Source organism: Artemia sp. Qi Xiang Cuo, chromosome 7 (genome assembly GCF_049724085.1).
Source record: "Artemia sp. Qi Xiang Cuo chromosome 7, ASM4972408v1, whole genome shotgun sequence".
Lineage (NCBI taxonomy): Eukaryota > Metazoa > Arthropoda > Branchiopoda > Anostraca > Artemiidae > Artemia > Artemia sp. Qi Xiang Cuo.
In genome coordinates this window covers 18,458,680-18,476,082 of record NC_142800.1, presented here as the reverse complement: position 1 = coordinate 18,476,082, position 17,403 = coordinate 18,458,680, and the positions used below count along the sequence as shown (strand labels likewise).

The 17,403-nt window shown below is 38.6% G+C and overlaps 2 protein-coding genes across 2 annotated transcripts; both read right to left on the bottom strand.

Moving 5' to 3' along the window:
- Window positions 1-1,118: 1,118 nt before the first annotated feature.
- On the bottom strand, window positions 1,119-1,778 carry LOC148950023 (uncharacterized). Its single transcript, XM_089091764.1, has one exon. The coding sequence runs from the start codon at window positions 1,776-1,778 to the stop codon at window positions 1,119-1,121; it is 660 nt and encodes a 219-aa protein (XP_088947890.1).
- A 1,039-nt stretch (window positions 1,779-2,817) lies between these two features.
- LOC148950022 (protein CFDP2-like) lies at window positions 2,818-3,786 on the bottom strand. Its single transcript, XM_089091763.1, has one exon. It carries the CDS (start codon window positions 3,784-3,786, stop codon window positions 2,818-2,820), a length of 969 nt encoding a protein of 322 aa, XP_088947889.1.
- Between the last annotated feature and the right edge of the window lie 13,617 nt (window positions 3,787-17,403).

The window sequence follows — 17,403 nt, the reverse complement described above, 5'->3', positions numbered from 1 at the left end:
CTTGGATTATCATGGTCTAGGGCACTCCCAGATCCTCCATCCCTTGTGTTCCGTCATGGTCCGTGGCACCCCATGGCCCAGAGTCCCTCCCCAAAAACTTGTTATGGATATTTTACTTCAAAGCTTATACGAACTGACCCGGGCCCGTGCCCATGCCCCCTCACCTGATCCCCTAGCTGTCAATACCCCAATCCCCTCCCTCTTTAACCCATCCCCCTGACCTTCTGGCCGTCCATTCCCCCCTCGTGAGCTCCTGTGCCTCCATGCCTCCATTGAACCCCCAGCCCTCTATGACCCATGGCCCCCTCCCCATGAGCCCCGTGATCACCATGACCCCCTACTCTACCGAAACCCCTGGCTCACCATGGCCAGTACCGCTCTTTTTTGAATTTTGCTTGACTTTTTTCAACTTTTTTTTCAAATCTATAAAAGACACTGTGTATTCTTGTAACTAAAAATTTTTTATGAACTTTCTTTTGGAGTGAGAAATAAAAATGGTTCGCACATGCTAGTCATGTTTTTTCCTTGAGAAAAATAACTTGTGTAGTGTCTTTTTTTTTATTAGATTTTTTTCGGGACATGTTTTTTCTCCCGACTTAGATTTTTGAAACTTTGAATTTTTCAAGCATGAATTAAATGAGTGGTTTTACACCTGCTTTTTTGTTAAAGATGAACGAAGTGGACAGACAAAAAATAATCGTATACGATGAAAAAAATTCTATAAAAGAAAAATTCTATACGATGTAGCTTGGTAAAACAAATAAAAATAAAGAAAAAGAACACTGAAGTCATTTCACTCTTTACGTAGGGAGTGTAATAGCACCATCCATTATAATAAACACTGTTATAATGAATAAACATACTAATAAAAAAAGGAACAAACAGACTTATATCTTGAGTTAAGGCTCCAGCTGGTGGTCCAGCGTAGAGAGAGATGTGACTCTTTGCCTCCATTCCAAACGGTCCTGCGCAAGCGTGACTGCTTCTTGGAGATCAGTACCGATCATGGAGAAGTACTGGGTAAGGCTGTTCCTCCATCTGAACCGGGGTCTTTCACGGGGGCGCTTCCAGCCATGTTGAGGGGGATCAAAATTGAAAAGTATGCTGGCAGGTGCTTTTTATGGCATGCGAATTAAGTGGCCAAACCACCGTAGAGTTCTTGTGGCGAGCTGACGAGAGTTGGGGGTCTGATCCGTTAGTGTCAGCAATCGGGTGTTTGAGACGCAGTCGTACCACTTGATCCCTTCGATTCGTTTTAGGAAGTTTGTTTGGGCCACATCTATGGTATCACGAACAGAAGCAGCTGCCAGCCACGTTTCAGCACCGTAGAGAAGGACTTGCGTTACGGTCGTGTTGTGGATCCACATTTTTGTTTTTCGGCTAACATTGGGCTTTGACCACAAGGAACGGCATAATCGAGCCATTATAGACGCAGCTTTCCCGATGCGCGACTGGACTTCCATTTCAATTAAGCCGTTATCCGAGACGACAGATCCAAGGTAAGCAAAAGACTTGACAATTTCGATAGTGTGCCCTACAACGTCGAAAAATGGCGAGTTGGCGGAATTTCCTGCCGGGTGGATGATTATTATTTTCGTTTTCTGCCAGCTAATATGTAGTCCCACTTTCAGGGTTTCTTCCGACAGTGTATTGAGAGCTGCCTCGAGTTCAACTGCAGAAGTGCATATCAGGGCAATATCATCTGCAAAGTCGCAATCGGCTAGGACTCTATCGACATATTTCAGGCCAAATTGGAGCCGATTCGTGATTTGATCCATGACATAATCAATCACCGCGTTGAAAAGTTCAGGAGCAACAACACAGCCTTACGTTACACCAGTATATATCTCAAATAGTGGGCTTCGGCGACCGTTAACCTGGACGGAGCTTATTGTACCAGTGTAGAACGCCTTGAACAGGCGGCAATATTTATAAGGGAGTCCCGTTCGTTTTAGTATCAGCCAAAGGGACTCACGGGCGATCGAGTCGAAAGCTGCTTTAAAGTCAACAAATGCAATATATGCTGTGCGCTGGAACTCGCGGGCTTTTTCGATGACCTGTCGAACAGTGTATATCTGCTCGGTCGTGGATCTGTTGGGCATGAAACCTGCTTGCTCAATCCGGTGGCACTTACGAATGAACTGGATGCTCTTATCGAGCAACGTTATGGTGAATAGTTTGCCAGGGACTGAAAGGAGGGTGATTCCTCTGTAATTTGAGCAATCGCTACGGCTACCATTCCGCTTCCATAGAGGGAGGATTATCCCTTCTTTCCATTCTCCAGGTATCAATTCGGTTGACCAGGCGAGGGAGAACAGCATGTGCAGCCAAAATAGCATTGCCAGTCCTCCAAATTTTAGCAGCTTGACGGTGATCCCGCGGGTTCCTGGTGCCTTGATGTTCTTTATTGTCCGCAGGGCATTTTGTATCTCTTTTACCGAGGGAGGATCAGGCTCTGGTAGATTTTTATATGTTATTTGCTAAGTGGATGTAGTTAGGTCGGGGTCAACGACGATTATTTCGGCGTTTAATAGCTTTGCAAAGTGCTCCCTCCATCGATCATATTGCGCGTTTTCATCTTCGAGCATTTCGCCAGAGACGGTGTTAACTGCGCCTCTCTTTGGTGATTTCCCATCGCTAAGATCTCTGACAAGCTTGAAAAGCGCTATGACATCCCCTTTTCGTGCCACATCTTCTAGCTCTTCAGCTTTTTTATCAACAAATTGTTGTTTATCACGGTGAATAATATTGTTTCTAATCCCGTTTAGCCGTCTGTAGGAAGGCATATCTCCGGCCAACCGCGCTTTCCGGCGCTGTTCAATGATTTGCAGTGCTTCTTGGGATAGCCAGGGCTTTTGAATACATCTTGCGACCGACGGTATTAGTGGCAACCTCTAGTACACCCTTTTTATAAGTCTGCCAGGACGTGTCCAGGTCAACAATTGTATCCAGGCATTCAAAGCTGTTCTGAATTTCAACTGAGTACTTTTGGTGGAATGCCTCAGTTTTTAGTTTCTGGGTGTCTAATTTTGGCTGGCACCGTTCTGAAGGCTGGGCTTTAAGATGCAGGCGGACGTTCGCAGAAACTAATCGATGGTCTGTATTCTCTATCTCAGCTCCACGGTGTGTTCTACAATTCGTAAGTGATGAGCACCATCTTTGGTTGACCATGATATAATCAATCATCTTCAGCGTTCGCCCATCGTTGCTGTACCATGTGTGCTTATAGATGGTTGACACCCTGTGAAACCGGGTGTTGACAATGACCAATTCGTGCATAGCGCACAGCTGGAGGAGTCTGGTCCCATTTTCATTCAACGAGTCAGGGGTAACCGGTCCAACTACAGATTTAAAAGCTCCGCTGGGGTTTGATACAGTTGCATTGAAATCGCCCACCACAGCCAAAACATCGTGAGGGGAAATTCGGGATAGAGCAGATGTCAGAGCTGAGTAGAAATTGTCTTTTTCGACCTCTGGGGAGACATTCGTTGGTGCGTAGCATACAATAACCGACATCGTCCAATGGTTGTGGTTGAAGCGAGCAGTGTGTAGTCTATCTGATATTAGGTTGTGGGATATGAGGCATTTCTTTGCCTTCTTGTTTAGTAGGAGGACTGCCACGCCGCTTCTACTGGATGTTTGCCCTGACCAAATCATTCTGTGACCTGTACTGGCGATGTCTTCATCAACTGTTCCCGTCAAATGTGTTTTTGTCATTCCAAGTATATCAATCACACATCTTAGAATCTCCAGCCCTAGAAGGTCTTTTAATCCCGGCTTATTCATGGTTAAAACATTCCAGGTGGCTTTTCTCAACCCACCTTGGTCAGCAAGGTTGGTCGCAAGCCCAACCGTCCCTAGGCCTGGGTTCTGCTTAAGAAACCCTGGGGTGGGCTCCAACCACACCTATGAGGTTGGGGCGGCCCTATTCAGAGCGATTTGTTAGGGGGTTTAAGTACCATATACAGTGGCACGTGGTCAGCAAACAAAGCTTGCATCCTCCCGGACGAGCTCCATTCGCCACCAAAAAAGCAACAAAGCAACAAACGTTAATTATGTATTTTTAATTTTATTATGTATTTCAATTAATTTTTATATTAATTCTGACTTACTTGACTGAAGTTCCGCCCTCACCCGAAGGTGGTTTTAGAGTCTTTTTATTTACTATGCTATTGATGTGTATTTTGCATGAGCATCTTTCTTTAAGTAGGCAGAGAAGATGTGGCAGATGAAATGCTGGGAATTTATATCCAAATATTGGAAGGTAGCTTCTGGTATAGTATTCTGGAAAATTCTGGAAGGTAGCTCTCATATAGTAGCTTCTCATAGTATGATGGACTGGACCATCGACGAATATTTTTGGAAGATGGGAATTTTACGTATGTTGGATGCGCCGCAGCCACTTAAATAGTCGTAGTTTTACTTTATTAAATACTAGCATACTCGTAGCCCGTTGCTACGATCTCAAAAGAAATAAAATTCAAGGACAATCCTTCCCCTTCCAGAAATTTCTCCTTCACGGGAAACTCTCTCATCGCGGAAAATTGCCACGCTAAAAATTGCCCCCAGAAAAATTTCCCCCGTGGAAAATCCACCCCTAGGAGAATTCCTCCCTGTATATCAATAACGATCGTACTTTAAAATTTAGAAGCATTTGAAAAAGAATTCTACCTACAGACAATTCTCACCTACAGAAAACTTCCTCTGCAGAATACTCCTCCTCTAAGGAAACCTCTCCCCCCCCCCAGAAAAATCCCTCTAAAATCTCCTCTGAATGCTCCCTTAGCTTTAATCTATTTATATATATTTAAATAAATAGCCTTTATGTCTTTTATGTAAGGTAATGCTCCCCTGTTTAGAGTAAATACTACGGAAATCTGTTTTTTAGATTCTTATAGTTTTTTCCCCAAGGCTCTGAGTCAACTAATTCAAGTGCAGAAAAGGGATAATTTTGAAAGTTTCCCTCTGCTTAAACAGCACTGTCCAGACTGTGAAATGTATGAATTACTGACCTATAAATGCATATATGCATATGACTATTACAGCTCTCTTGCGCAAGGTCAAGTGAGGAAAAACTCCCTTCCATCGAAGCATTCTGTAATTCACTTACCGGTAGTAAATGCACTGTCGAGGACTGTGAATTTTCTAAGAGAGTATGGGATAAGGGTGACTGTAAAAATGGTTGGAATTATTGTAGAATGTACTTGGCTAGCGATGCGTTAAATCTTTTAGGCATTGTCTGCAAAAACATAGATCAAATTTATTCGGAGTTCAGGCTAGACATTGGCTATTATTTTTCAACACCGCACCTCGTCATGGACTTAATTCTAAAAATTAGTTGGGAGGAGTTTCTACAACATTGCTTTCTATAGAAACCTTATATTCCCCCAGGGCAGAACTTACAACCCTTGCCCTGAAGGCTGCGGGGGGGGATTGTCATCCTTAAAGACCTAATTTCCAAAACGTTCAACTACGTTGAATAAAACGGCTATCTAAAAATTTGGATTGGATGTGTTTGGGGAAAAAGTGGGCGTGAGAAGAAAGTAAGTTACCCTCAAATCACTTTCGACTATTAAAAAGGGCGCTAGCCCTTTGAATTTCCAATCGAATGACCCTTTTTTGAAGTTTCTACGACAAAGCTTTCAATATAAACCTTATATACCCCCAGGGTATAGCTTAGAACCCTTGCCGTGAGGGCTCTGGGGAGTGTCCTCCTCAAGAACATAATTTCTATCTGAAAATCAACTACGCTGAACAAAATGGCTGTCTAAAAATTTTGATTGGATGTATTTTGGGAAATAGTGGGCGTGGAAGGGGTTTTAGTTGCCTTCCAATCACTTTTGACTATTAAAAAGGGCACAAGCCACTCCAATATCCAATTGAATGAGCCCTTTTTGAAGTTTCTACGACAACTTCTTCGATACGAAGTACCCTTGCCTTCCAATCAGTTTCTACTATTAAAAAGAGCACTAGCCATTTCAATCTCCAATCGAATGAGCCCTTTTTGATGTTTCTACGATAAAGCTTTCGATAAAAACCAAATATGTCCCCAGGGCATAACTTGCAACCCTTGCCCTGGGCTGTGGGGGAGTGTCCTCCTCAAAAACATAATTTCTCTCTGTAAATCAACTACGCTGGACAAAATGGTTCTCTAAAAATTTTTATTGGATGGGCTTGGGCAAAAGGTGGGCGTGAGAGGGGGTTTACATGCCTTCAAATCACTTTCGACTATTGAAAAGGGAACTAGACCTTTGAATTTCCAATCGAATGAGCCCTTTTTCAAGTTTCTACAACAAAGATTTCAATAGAAACTTATGTACCCCCAGGGTATAACTTATAACCCTTGCCCTGTAGACTGTGGAGGGAGTGTCCTGCTCAAAGGTATAATTTCCTGAACTTTAATTTGCGTGGAACAAAATGGCTATATCAAAATTTTGATTGGATGTGTTTGGGGAAATGGTGGGCGTGGAAGGGGTGTCAGTTGCCTTCCAATCACTTTCAACTATTGAAAAGGACACTAGCCATTTCAATTTCCAATCGAATGAGCCCTTTTTGAAGTTTTTACGACAACACATTCAATAAAAACCTTTTAGGCCCCCAGTGCATAACTTACAACCCTTGCCCTGAAAGGGTTGGAGGTGGGGGGGGGGGTTTCATCATCAAAGACCTAATTTACAGAACTTTCAACTACGTTGAATAAAATGGCTATCTTAAAATTTTGATTGGATGTGTCTGTCGAAAAAGTTGGCGTGAGAGGGGAGTTACTTGCCCTCCAATCACTTTCGACTATTAAAAAGGGCATTAGCCCTTCGAATTTCCAATCGAATGAGCCTTTTTTGAAGCTTCTAAGACAACGCTTTCTATAAAAACAGTATATGCCCCCAGGGTATAACTTAAAACCCTTGCCGTGAGGGCTCTGGGGGAGTGTCCTCCTTAAAAACATAATTTCTATCTGAAAATCAACTACGCTGAACAAAATGGCTGTCTCAAAATTTTGATTGGATGTGTTTCGGGAAATGATGGGCGTGGAAGGGATGTTAGCTGCCTTCCATTCACTTTATTCAATTATTCAATTTATTCAATTCAATTTATTAAATACTACAATAAATACATGAATACACTTAAGCGCTAGAGGTCCCAAGAAGCATAGCTTGTAGAGGACCTAGTATTAGTCACAAAATCCACACAAAACAAATCAGGTAAGGAAAAAAATGCAACAATATCTAAAAAATATAAACACAATGCGAGAAAAATCAACAAAAAAAAACAAAAAACAAAGAACTGCTACACAATAACCTTTGACTTAATTTTATCCAAACTGAAAATGTCCTGTAATTTATGAAAATTCCAAACCATTAATAATATTAATAAACAACGGGGTTTGAATCTCATTCAAAATAATAAGAGAGGAGAAAAGAAAAAAAACTGTATAAAGTAAAGCGGAAAAAAATAGATAGAGCAAAATGAATAAAGAAATAAAGAAAAAAAACGAAATTACTTCAAGCCTTAGAGAATATTTTTCCGCAAAGGGAAGAAGAGTTTTTGATAAGAGAAAGTTCACTGGGAATAGAGTTCCAAAGAGCAACTGCTCTATAAATTGGTGACCTCTGAGCTGCTGAGGATACCCTTTTAGGCAACCGAAATTGGTGAACAGAGCTCCGAAGCAAAGTCGGGCACTTACGTGTTGATGCTAGATCAAAGTAGGATAAGATGTTTGGAGGAAGCGAGAAATTGAAGGCTCGATGAGCTAGTTTTAGGTTCTGCTTCTTGATAACCACATCTAAGGCATCTAGACCTGTATCACTGTAAAGATCAGCTGTAGGATAGAGTCGGGGAAGGCGAAAAGTTGCCTTCACCGCTTTATTCTGTGCTGTTCGGAGTTGCCGAAGGGAAGAATATTTAGTATTGCCCCATACAGTGCAACAATCAGAAAGATAAGGAAGGACAAATGAACAATAAAGAGAAAGCATTACATCGGGAGGAAGACATTGATTGGCAGGATGAAGCGTAGACACTTGACGAGAAATTATAGAATGTGTATAGGAAATATGAGTTTTGAAAGAAAGAAAACAATCAACGTGCACACCAAGAAGTTTAACACAAGAGCACGGGGGAATTCCATCAGTACCATAAAAAAAAAGATTGTTGGGGAAGGGTCAGACATGTGGTATGGGGTTCGAAAATGAATAATGCTACTCTTAGAGCTATTCAACAGCATCCCGTTCTGCTCACACCAATCACAGACATGGTTGAGCAGAAGCTGAGCCTTAGCAACAGCAGGGGAAGATCATTAGAAACCACAAAAAAATTACTATCGTCTGCAAACAAAACAGTGTGGGTATCAAGGTTGGGAGATGGAGGATGGTCATTAATATAAATAAGAAAGAGGAGTGGTCCCAAAACTGAGCCTTGAGGTACCCCTTTGGAAACCGAGGCTAGATCAGAATATTTCCCATCGTAACGCACAAACTGTGATCTATTAGACAGGTAAGAAGTGAACCATTCAACGGCAATTCCCGGAACTCCGAGTAGAAATATTTTTCTCAGTGAGACAAAATGATCTACCATTTCGAAAGCTTTATAAAAGTCAAGAAATAGTCCTAGAACGCAGCGATCCTTGTCAATGTTAACACGCTTGAATTCTATAGCGTCATCGAGAGCACATGCAGTAGAGAGTTTAGGTTGGAAGCCATACTAGTGATCAGACAGAACAGAACCACTTCCAATTGAAGGACCAGTAGAGAGGAATGAAAAAAGCCTCTTATGCACAACTTTTTCAAGTAATTTCGTGAAAATTGGGAGAATTGATATAGGTCTATAATTTGACACTAAGCAGGGGTCACCCTTCTTAAAAAGAGGGAGTACTTTTGCAATTTTAGACGAATCAGGGTATACACCTTTTGAAATAGATAGATTAAAAATATGGGTAAGAGGTTCAACAACATAAGAAGAAACAGACTTAAGCAAATGGTTTGTTAGTCCAAGTGCATCAGCTGTGTTACTGCTACTTAAAGATGAAATAAAAGCACGGATCTCTATGATTGTACAAGGAGTTAGAACAATACTTCTCTCAGCTGGTGAAGATTTACCTAGTTTAGGAAAGGAGGGGGTCTTAACAGTTGGTAGGGTGGTAAAGCAAGAGTTGAAGGCACTAGGTACAGCTGCTTTTTCAATAGTTGAACTATCTGCATTCTTGAAGGCAGTAGGCTGTTTCTTTGATTGTTTCCTACGAGATAAAGCTTCATTAACTACACTCCAGACTTTCTGTAAATTACCATTGCATTCCTGAATTTTCAAAAAAAAATTCTTATTAGCTAGTCTAATTGTTGATGTTAATACATTCTTATAATGCTTATAGTCTGATACATCATCAGGTTCAAGGCTTTGCAAGCCAGCTTAAATAGTTCTGACTTCTGCAGTGTTGATCTCACAAGACTAGGAGACATCCAAGGCATCTTGGGTTTATATTTACTAGAAGATTTTACTATGGGAATTTTTTTTTCAATTAGTGTTGTCAGCCGGCTCACTAATGAGGCTGAAACCCTATTAACATCCTCAGAATTCATTACTGAACACCAATCACTAGCACTAAGATCAGACATAAGGTTATGAACATTGCTCTGACTATAAATTCTTGAATAAGACTCACCTCTGGCATCCTTTTGGCTCAGCATTTTTAATTTGGGAACCGAACAATAAATTGGAAAATGGTCAGAAATATCAGAGAAAATAATACCAGAGGAAAATTTAATATCATTTTTAGAATACAGAAAAATGTTGTCAATCAGAGTTGCAAAAGATCTGACACGAGGATCAACCCAATTTTCAATAAATTGCAGTTAAAGTTTCTAAGCATAAACTGAGTACATTTCATCAATTAATTCCGAAAATTTCGCAATTGGGAAAGGTGGAGTCTTATAAAATAAACTAATAGCATCACAACTTACTGTATCACATGACAGGTCAGCAACCAAAGCATACACAGTTCTATTATTTACAACTGGATCAAAAATCTTCTCAAGATCTGAACGTCTCACAACATTAAGATTACTTGTGACAAAAAGGGATATACCACCAGAGCACTTAGTTAGAGATCTAGTTGAGTGATATGCAGTAAAACATGGTATGTCATACACAGAAATATCATCTCTTGAAGACAGCCAGGTCTCTGTGAGACCTACTACATCATAAAGGCAGTTGATACCACCAATATATTGCAGAACGTTATCCCATTTGTACCTAAAACCTTGCACATTCAAAGTAAACACATTAAAGTTTTTAACAGAAGACATTGAGGGTAGCACTTTTTCAAAGTAATGTTGATAAGAATGGTAACAACAATCAGACTGATGAAGAGATTTTAACAGAGGACCATTTTCACTATCATCACTAGAAACAAAAGGTGAATCAAAACACACTGAATCTAAAAGAAAAAGTTTACTTAGGAAACAAAAAAAATCCTGTGTACCATCTATTTTCATTATCAAATATTAGGAAAAGAGGTGAAATAGATAAAGATAAATTAGCGTGGACAGGAAGAATGCAGCATTGAAAATAAGTTAAAAAAACAAACTTCATGTAATAATTTTGACAACAAGGGAAAAAGAACAAGCCAAAGAAAAAAAAGAAAAATTGGTAAAAAAATAACTAAGCAGATGAAATTTTGCTGTAAAGAGAAGAGTTATGTTAAGCAGCACTAGTCATTCTGAAACAATACTGGCAAAAGATTCTTGCAAAACAGGAAGGGCATTAATGTCACCAATGGATGATATTTTGAGTACCTTACTTCTACTTTTAACAAAAATATCACCATTCACAGTCCATGCATTATTCCCGCCACAATAAGCTTTAGCTTGTGAAAGTAAGGTAAGCCTAGGTTTAGTCAAAGGCTCATTAATGAACACACCAGATCATTTCAGGTCCTTTTTATTTTTGAGAAGCAAGAAACGTGCTCTTAGGTTGCAGAACTCAATAATAGCTGGTCGATTTTTATTACCAACTCGTTTTCCAATACGTTTCACAAACACAATGTCACTGTTCAAAACACTAATGCCAGGAAACTTATCTTGGCAAAGTGACAAAAACTTAGGTTCAGGGTTGTCAAATGTAGTATGCTCAGGTAATCCAAATACAATGAGTTGATTTTTTAAATCTTGCTGCTTAAGTTGATCAGTTGATCTCCTCAATATATTTCACTATTGTATTTAAAGCAGCTAGAAGTTCATTTATATGCACTATATAAAGTTTCGCTGCAAAGCATAACTGCTCCTTCAGTTTGAATTTGCTCAATGCTATCACATATCTTAAATACACATCGTCCCATTCAAGGCTTAGTCGAGATCCTCTTGTAATTTCTACGTTTGATACTGTCGTCTTTGTATCATTGCTGCTCCTGCCAGCTCCACTATCAAATTCTAATAGTGTAAACAAAGAACTCATTTTTGCTAATATATATCTTGTCAAAAAAATGAGTATAATCAAACTGTTCTGTCTCCGAATTCTATCCTCATACTAATATGAATTACATTGAAAATCCGTCCTTATATTGAATCTGGTTGATATGGATAGGTTCTACGGCCTCATAGCTTTGGTATCATTCACGTACTAATGATGAATAAATCATGTGTAATCAGTATCTTTTAACATGGTTTTCTCCCTCAGGCTGTAAGCTCTGTATAGTATATTATTTAGTCAAAATATATCTTGTTCTGGTCGGTTTACCAGAACAAGATATATATATATATATATATATATATATATATATATATATATATATATATATATATATATATATATATATATATATATATATATATATATATATATATATATATATATATATATATATATATATATATATATGAAAATCCGTCCTTATATTGAATCTGGTTGATATGGATAGGTTCTAGGGCCTCATAGCTTTGGTATCATGCACGTACTAATGATGAATAAATCATGTGTAATCAGTATCTTTTAACATGGTTTTTTCCCTCAGGCTGTAAACTCTGTATAGTATATTATTTAGTCAGAATATATCTTGTTCTGGTCAGTTTATATGATGTATCTTTGGATGTGTCTTTCGCATATATAGATGCAGTACTACTTAGAACTATAGAGATGGAATTGTCCTATATATCTTTGGCAGTTAGTGAAGTTCGTGACAAAAATCTTAGACTAGCTGACTTGTCTTTGGATTTTATTAAGTTATTTGACACTTAAGAACAAAAAATACTATTACAGAAAATGTTAATTTCATGGATTAAGATGGGCTTCTGTGGCTTTGCTTTGTAATTAGCTCCAAAATAGAGAGCAGTACGTTCACCTTAATGGTTTCTCTTCAAGTAAAAATCTTGTAAATTGAAGTTCGTTACGTAAGTTAATTCGTAAGTTACGTATATTTATTGCTAATAAAAACGTTCGTAAATAAAATGAAACAAGTTTGGAGAAAGCCATTTAACCAAATAAAAGTAAATTAATATGATTTTTTTTTTTATTATTCATGTACTGTGAGCCAAGATCAAAACCTGCATTTATTCAAGAACGTTCAAAAATTAAATTAAAAAAACAAGTTTTTTTAACTGAAAGTAAGGAGCGACATTGAAACTTAAAACGAACTGAAATTATTCCATATATGAAAGGGGCTGTCCCCTCCTCAACGCCTCGCTCTTTACGCTAAAGTGTGACTGTCTCACAACTATATTTTTTTTTTAAATAAAAAACTTTAGCGTAAAGAGCTCGGCGTTGAGGAGGAGACAGCCGCTTTCATATACGGAATAATTTCTGCTCGTGTTAAGTTTTAATGTCGCTCCTTACTTTCAGTTAAAAAAACTTGTTTTTTTTATTTAATTAAAGAAAAGAATGGGGATACAATTATTGTTAAGGAAATATTTAAAAAGAGATGGGCAAAACATTTTGAGAATGTCCTAAATCAGAATAGAGCAACAGGAAAAGATATAAAGGACAATGAAAAAGTTTTTTACGCCTTGGATGTGAAGCAAGACTTATTATGTGAGGAGGAATTAGTGACACCTCTAAAAGAATTAAAAAATAATCAGAACCTAGGCGCTGATAGTGTGTTAAATGAGTTTCTTACATGTGGTGGTTATAAGATCAGAAATAAGCTACTGAAGATTACAAATATGGCTTTTGAAAAGGGGGGAGCACCTAGCGATTTTAGAAAAACCCTAATTAAACCCCTGTACAAGAAAGGTGATGAAAATGAGCATGGTAATTATAGAGGCATTAACCTGGTTTCTGTGGGTAGCAAATTACTTTGTGTTATGATACTTTTTAGACTTAGAGATGCTGTGTGCAAAATTTTAAGAGAAGAACAATACGATATTAAGAAGGGTAGAGGATGTGTCGACCTAATTTCCACTCTTAGATTAATAATTGCTGCCTGAATCATCCAACATTTTTAATGTGTGCTAATTCATCCCAAGGAATTTCTCAATTCTCCTTAAAAATGGGATGGCCTTGGACAGTGAGCAAAAGAAGAGAAAGATTTCCAGATGTATTTGAAGAAAAAAAATTAACTTTGGATCGAACAAAATTTAATGGCAAAACAAGTTTTTTTAGCCCTTTATGTCACCAAGCGGTCAAAAAGGCTCCTGACCATACCTTTCCAGAAACAGCCTCTCCGGGATAACTCCGATCTCTCCTGCAGTAATGTCACTTTTAATATATGGGCTTGTAAAATTGAACCCCTTATCTTCATTTACAATAGGTCTGTTTATTTCTATCGTTTATAAGAGCCATTGCAAGACTACTTATCTGCAAAACTTAAGTAAATTCGTAGTAAAACTGAACGATTTATCACAAAAAAAAACAGGTCCAAATAGTTCTCTGTTGCTTTGAAATAGTTTCAAATATGTTAAAAGACGTGAGTAAAATATCTTAGCCTGTGCAGATGAGTGGTCTGCGCATCTTGTTGTGTCTTGGTCATGCACAATGACACTTTGTCTTAAGAACGCACAGGCATACTCATATCTTGAGATCTCAGGTGCCTACTTCAAAGTGTTACAATATATACTTATCCAGTTTAAAATCTCCCACTCCTCCCTGATTGGAGCCTTGGCTACAGAAACATGTAAATTGGAAACTGAAAGAAGATTTGTCATGAATTTCCTTTTTTTCACACAGTTCGTGGTAACGAACTGTAAGTAAGGAGCGACCCAGCTCAAAAGTAAACGAAACTCTAAAAAACAAAATTTCGATACCAATATATCAAAGAATCCAATTTTTATGTTGATTTCAAATATATAGGTTTCATTAAGTTTAGTCCGACCTATCAAAGGTTACAAGCCTTAGAAAATGTCACATGAAAAGATAAATATAAGATATATTAAAGGAATCCAATTTTTATGTTGATTTCAAATATATAAGTTTCATTAAGTTTAGTCCAACATATCAAAGGTTACGAGCCTGAGAAAATGTGCCTTATTTTCAAAATAAGGTGGAAACACCCCTTAAAAGTCCTAGAATCTTAATGAAAATTGCACTATCAGATTTAGCGTGTCAGAGAACCCTACTATAAAGGTTTCAAGCCCCTATTGGCAAAAATTTGGAATTTTGTCTTTTTTGCCAGATGAAAAATCGCGGATAGGCTACGTGTTTATTTTTTTTTTCTTTCTCAGCAGTGATCGAATCGAGCCGTTGGTCCTAGAATATCAAGAAAGGGCTCATTAGAACGGAAATTAAAAGTTTGTGTGCCCTTTTTAAATTACCAAAATAGTTGAAAGGCAACTGGGCCCCCTCCGACGCCCATTTTTCCCCCAGAAGTATCTGATCAGAATTTTGATATATCCAATTTGTTCAGTATAGTTGAAAGATCAAATAATTATGTCTTTAGCTGTTAAATGACCCCCCACAGTCCGTGGGGAGATGTATGTAAATTAAGAAATTTGCCCATTATTTACGTATAGTATTTGTATTGGAAGTATACAGAATTCTTTTTTTTTTTGGGGGGGGGCGTCTTGCTCAGGGTGATTACTATGGGGAGAATCTTTCTTGGGGAGGTAAATTTCTCGGGGGGGGGGGGTGAATATTCCACGAGATATGTAACACTGGGGACTTTTACAGAAATTATTATACGAAATTCTTTTTAATTGTCTTACATTCTCTTTGGCATTTTTTTCACGTGCAAACGTTCTGGGGGAATTATCCAGGAGCTTTTTCCGCGTGTTTAGTTTTCCTGGAAATAATTTCCAAGGAAGGGGGCATTTCTGGAGAGATTGAGAAGCCGATTAGAGATTAAGTTCTTATTCAAATAAAAGAATTCTAAGGAGAATTTTTCAGACTGAACCGTCCGCAAGCAATTTTACAGGGAGGGGGATTCTCAGCGAGGATGAAACTGTCTGGATGTAATTCCACGGGAAAGGGGGGGACTTTACGTTGGATGAAATTTCGACAGTTTTCCATGAGGTGGAGGGGTAAATCTCATAGAAAATAATCAAGATTTACCGACATTATTTAAAAAAATAAACAGAAATTATTCCGTAGATGAAAGGTTGCCCCCTCCTCAGTACCTTACTCTTTATTCTAAAGTTTGACTGTTTACTAAAACTGAAACACGGGGGCCATTTAATTAGAATAGGAAGCTTTTTTAAAGTGCTAACAGTTTTAGCGTAAAGGGAAAGGTATTCAGGAAGGGGCAAGCCTTCAAATACGGAATAAATCTGCCTAAATTAATATGGAATTTTTTTTAATTTTTCAAGTACGGTGAGCAAAACTTAAACCTGCAATAGCTGGAAAACGTTCAGAAATTAAATAAAAAAACAAGTTTTTTTAACCGTAAATAAAGAGTGACATTGAAAATGATAACGAACAGAAATTAATCCGTATTTGAAAGGGGCTGTCCCCTCCTCGACGCCTTGCTCTTTACGATAAAATTTTTATTGTTTTAAAGAGTAGAGTTTTGACAAAGAGTCAAACTTTAGCGTAAAGAGCGAGGCGTTGAGGAGGGGACATCCCCTTTCGTATACGGAATAATTTCTGTTCGATTTAAACTTTAATGTTACTCCTTACTTTTAATTAAAAAAACTCGTTTTTCTTATTATTTAATAATAAAAGAGAATCGATTTATGAGTATAGGCATTTACGCTGCGATAAAAGTGACAGGAGAGAAGTAGGCAGAAGAGGGGTGAGAGAGTTGTCTGCAAGAGCCGTGGTACCCGCTGGGCTTGCCCCTTAAATCGCGGGGACAAGGTAGGCAGCCTCCAACGCTTCCCTTACTTCTCTCGTAAGTGAATTCCTGCTATTCATTTGGATTGAATTATTTCATTTGGATAATTAGAGGGTGTTTATTCGAAAGTGGGGGGACTTAAAAAAGCCCCCTTGCGGGCACTTCATTGTTTTGTGCCTTTACTTTAAGATTTAATTACGCTTAGAACTACGATGGCTGAAAGTGAAAAAATTATTTTGAATCCGTTACTGAATTGTGTAACGAGGGCACTAACAGATGGAATAAAATTGGAGTGTATCGTAAAAGCGTGTGTTGCTTTCTATACACATGAAGATTTTATAAAGGCAAAGCGAATCCTTCATACTGAATTGAATATTACGAATCGTCTTGTTATCTACTCTAAAGATGCAGACAATATCATTGAAATATGCAAAATTCTAGTTTCAGCTGCGAAAAATAATGTGAGCATGCCAAAATTTGTCATCTTTAACCCCTGCTATGTTCCGGTCATCGGAGATGCGGTGAATGCAACAGTTATTGCGAAAGTAAATGAACTCTCTCGGAAGCTTGATAATTTTTTGGCCACCCAGTCCGCTCCAGACACCAGTATTTTCACAAGCAGTCGTAATGCACCTGAGAAGTCCAATCCCAGAAACTCTACCTATTCTGTCGTCTTGAAAAATCCCCCCATGGAGCTCAATGGCCCAAATGACCGGACAGCTTTCATAGACAGTTTCTGTGAAAATACAAATGACATTAGTGAACTTTGCAAATCTGCAAACGAATGGGAGCTTGTGGTCAGGTCGAAAGCTGCAGCAGCGAAAATCCTTGAGAAAGCGAAATCTTCCAAGCCCGATCTCAAAATTACTGTTCGAGAACCCCTGCACATAGCTGTGCTTCGAAATGTCCCTGAGGATATAAACTGTGAAAGACTAAAAAATCTAATCCCGAATAGTACGAAGACTGAACACTGCGGAAAATCCCGTTCTTTCAAAGTGTATTTTAACACTCTCAGTGAGCTCCAACAATTTCTGAGTGTTTCGGTGATTATCGGCTACGAGCGTCTACCTGCTGATCCGTTTAAGTTCTTGCCAAGACGATGCTATAACTGTCACAAAATCGGTCATCTCGCTTCCCAGTGTACGGCTGAACCTTTATTCTATAGGTTTGCCTCAAATAATCATTTTTCTACGCTAGATGATCAAAGCTGAAAGCAGTCA

Excerpts from the sequence above, each read along its gene's own strand:
- LOC148950023 (XM_089091764.1), bottom strand. The coding sequence starts at position 1,778 with ATGGATCAAATCACGAATCGGCTCCAATTTGGCCTGAAATATGTCGAT.
- LOC148950022 (XM_089091763.1), bottom strand. The coding sequence starts at position 3,786 with ATGAATAAGCCGGGATTAAAAGACCTTCTAGGGCTGGAGATTCTAAGA.